Source organism: Polyodon spathula, chromosome 28 (genome assembly GCF_017654505.1).
Source record: "Polyodon spathula isolate WHYD16114869_AA chromosome 28, ASM1765450v1, whole genome shotgun sequence".
Taxonomy (NCBI): Eukaryota; Metazoa; Chordata; class Actinopteri; order Acipenseriformes; family Polyodontidae; genus Polyodon; species Polyodon spathula.
Genome location: NC_054561.1, coordinates 8,252,305 through 8,256,062, shown reverse-complemented (window position 1 = coordinate 8,256,062; position 3,758 = coordinate 8,252,305). Strand labels below are relative to the sequence as shown.

Here is a 3,758-nt window from a genome sequence, read left to right as displayed (position 1 = left end):
GGGGCAGTAAGGCACCATATAAATAAAAGTCATCACTTAAAAGTCCTTCTATTCTTGTCATGCAACTGCGAGGTTCAAACCTTGAATTAATTTATATACAAATCCGCCACTTTGTAACTGAGAGGAAGGTTCCAGTGTACAGCTCTGGCCAAAAGTTTTTCATCACCTAGAATTTTAGGATTGAGACAGAATTAAAATATATTTGAATATAAAATAATAATAATAATAATAATAATAATAATAATAATAGTAATAATAAACAATATAAACATAGTTTAAATATTTTATTTAACATCATGTAATCAAAGAAACTACAAAATGGCATCGCAAAAGTTTACTGGAAGCCACGATAGTATTTCATGTTAGATTTCGAAATGTCACATTTTTTCGTTTTGTCAGCTTTTTGGTAAACATATGGAAAACTACAAAGCGGTATGTGATTCAATATGTTAGCACTACACTAAATTAGCAACGGACCCTCTCGCCCTCCTCCGCGCTGTGTGAGCTCCGGTCCCTCTCGCCCTCCTCCGCGCTGTGTGAGCTCCGGACCCTCTCGCCCTCCTCCGCGCTGTGTGAGCTCCGGACCCTCTCGCCCTCCTCCGCGCTGTGTGAGCTCCGGTCCCTCTCGCCCTCCTCCGCGCTGTGTGAGCTCCGGACCCTCTCGCCCTCCTCCGCGCTGTGTGAGCTCCGGACCCTCTCGCCCTCCTCCGCGCTGTGTGAGCTCCGGACCCTCTCGCCCTCCTCCGCGCTGTGTGAGCTCCGGACCCTCTCGCCCTCCTCCGCGCTGTGTGAGCTCCGGACCCTCTCGCCCTCCTCCGCGCTGTGTGAGCTCCGGACCCTCTCGTCCTCCTCCGCGCTGTGTGAGCTCCGGACCCTCTCGCCCTCCTCCGCGCTGTGTGAGCTCCGGTCCCTCTCGCCCTCCTCCGCGCTGTGTGAGCTCCGGACCCTCTCGTCCTCCTCCGCGCTGTGTGAGCTCCGGACCCTCTCGCCCTCCTCCGCGCTGTGTGAGCTCCGGACCCTCTCGCCCTCCTCCGCGCTGTGTGAGCTCCGGACCCTCTCGCCCTCCTCCGCGCTGTGTGAGCTCCGGACCCTCTCGTCCTCCTCCGCGCTGTGTGAGCTCCGGACCCTCTCGCCCTCCTCCGCGCTGTGTGAGCTCCGGACCCTCTCGCCCTCCTCCGCGCTGTGTGAGCTCCGGACCCTCTCGCCCTCCTCCGCGCTGTGTGAGCTCCGGACCCTCTCGCCCTCCTCCGCGCTGTGTGAGCTCCGGACCCTCTCGCCCTCCTCCGCGCTGTGTGAGCTCCGGACCCTCTCGCCCTCCTCCGCGCTGTGTGAGCTCCGGACCCTCTCGCCCTCCTCCGCGCTGTGTGAGCTCCGGACCCTCTCGCCCTCCTCCGCGCTGTGTGAGCTCCGGACCCTCTCGCCCTCCTCCGCGCTGTGTGAGCTCCGGACCCTCTCGCCCTCCTCCGCGCTGTGTGAGCTCCGGACCCTCTCGCCCTCCTCCGCGCTGTGTGAGCTCTGGACCCTCTCGCCCTCCTCCGTGCTGTGTGAGCTCCGGACCCTCTCGTCCTCCTCTGCGCATTGAGCTCTGTAGAGAAACTTTGACGTTGTTTTCCGTTTCCAAGTTGTGGTTAATTACATTTAATAACTTGTGGTACTGTTTTCTATAATAATGTAGGTAATCAAGGACGGGGGATACCCAGAAGCACCCTCCTCTCCAGGGATGTTGCCATGTGGTGTTGTGGGTGTGCAATCCTGCTGATTTACCCATGTCTGTACATCATGGGAGGCAGAGTTGGAGTGCTGGAATAGAAACGGAAGTGAAAAAGAGTCAAATAGGGTTTATTTTTTATGTAGTTCATTTGATAATTATGAAAAGAAGGGGGGGGGGGGGGGGGGGGGGGGGGGCAGGGTTGGAGGGTTTGATCTGTAAATCTATGTTTTGCAGCTGAGCAGTCCTGTCTCCCATGCTGTGATATTGAAGAGAGCAGTCCTGTCCCCCTGTGATATTGAAGAGAGCAGTCCTGTCCCCCTGTGATATTGAAGAGAGCAGTCCTGTCCCCCTGTGATATTGAAGAGAGCAGTCCTGTCCCCCTGTGATATTGAAGAGAGCAGTCCTGTCCCCCTGTGATATTGAAGAGAGCAGTCCTGTATCCCTGTGATATTGAAGAGAGCAGTCCTGTCCCCCTGTGATATTGAAGAGAGCAGTCCTGTCTCTCATGCTGTAATATTGAAGAAAGCAGACGCTGGACGCTGGCTGGTCAATCCATAGAAAGTGGAAGACAGAAAGGGTTAGCACAGGGGGTCCCAAACTTTCAAGACCCCCCCCATGGCTGAGGCATACTAACAGGGAGAGGTTGTCTGTTTCCAGTGCAGTTGTGCCTCTATAAAGATGTTGTCCTCTCTATTTGCTCCCCCTCACAGCTCTGCTAGCCAGACCTCCACACCCATTACCGATGATGTTTTACACAAACCATTCTCAAAGTGGAGACTTCCACCCCAGTTACTTAAAGGAATTATTGAGTTGTGCCTCCATACCCCTCTGCCCATGTTACAGCAGGTACTTCTATCACAGAGCTTGCCAGGACCCTTGATGCTGCGCGCAGTGTAACACACCCACCCAAAGGCAGCAAGTGCAACATGTCCAGACAGCATTTACGTAAAACTGCAATCTGAGGCACGACGTCTGACAACTGAGGAAAAGAATGCTGCTTTTTTAAAAAAAATACAGAATATGGCAAGACCCACATAGTCATCTTTTAAATGCATTTCAATGAATGTTCATTTTAGAAATACTTAAGAACAATACTGCTGACCTCAATACAAACACTGGTCCTCCCGCAGGCAGTCCGTTACTGCTCTTGGGAAAAGGCTTTCAGGTCCACCCCCTAGATGGGGAGCTGTTTACCCTGAAAGAAACAACCCCAGCTGGGATACTTACAATGGGTGGGAGCTGGTGAGGGCAGGGCAAAGGGAGACCAGCAGAGCGAGGCACAGGGCAGCCACCCTCATGATGCACGACCCCTTGCAAGTGCAGGGCACAGAGCCACTGCAAATACAGTCTCATTGTGTGCATAGCTCCTCCCAGAATCCAGCAGCCTGTGCCAATGTCATCAGATTCTGAGATTCAAAAATAAACACCGGACTTTGATCAACACATAAAACAAGCTCCAGTTGATTGATGACTAGAAACTCAATAACGCAAAATCTAGAAATGCTAAAAGATGTTTATTTCATTGACAAAGTCTTTATCAGTGTTTTCTAGAATATTTTTCGTTCAATGCATTTGATTCTAAACTGAAGGTACTTTTGCAACACTTTCTCAGATTGAAAAACCGAGGTCCTATTGTAAGTGACTCTGCAGCAGCAACTGTGATGCATAGTTCACCCCCTAGTCTCTGTAAGTCGCTTTGGCTAAATGACTAAGTAATAATATTAATAATCCCAGCCTAGTCACGGTTTCCCGCATCTATGTAGAAACGTCAGTCTGACATACCTCTTACTGTGTCTGTATCTGGAACGCCCCTGAGCAACCCCACCTGCCCCACTTTGCTCAGGGCACCATGTCTACACACACAGCACGGACATCATGGGGAGTCATCAGCTGGTGAAAAGGGGAAAACAAAGCCCACTAACGCTTCGCTCACATGAGTGTATAAATCTGTAGACAAAGATCAACCAGAATCTAGAGTAACCAGCCTTGATAAGTGACGATAACAAGAATCAGCCGACAGGAAAGGGTTAAGTTAGCAAGTGCCTGA

General features: G+C 51.5%; 1 protein-coding gene across 1 annotated transcript; it reads right to left on the bottom strand.

Annotated features, from left to right (window-relative positions):
* Positions 1-376: 376 nt before the first annotated feature.
* Positions 377-3,064, bottom strand: LOC121301769 (repetin-like). The gene is made up of 3 exons (XM_041231367.1): positions 2,939-3,064; positions 1,697-1,800; positions 377-1,585 (listed from the first exon to the last, which is right to left on the bottom strand). The coding sequence occupies exons 1-3, from the start codon at positions 3,062-3,064 to the stop codon at positions 466-468; spliced, it is 1,350 nt and encodes a 449-aa protein (XP_041087301.1). The 3' UTR covers positions 377-465.
* Positions 3,065-3,758: the final 694 nt, after the last annotated feature.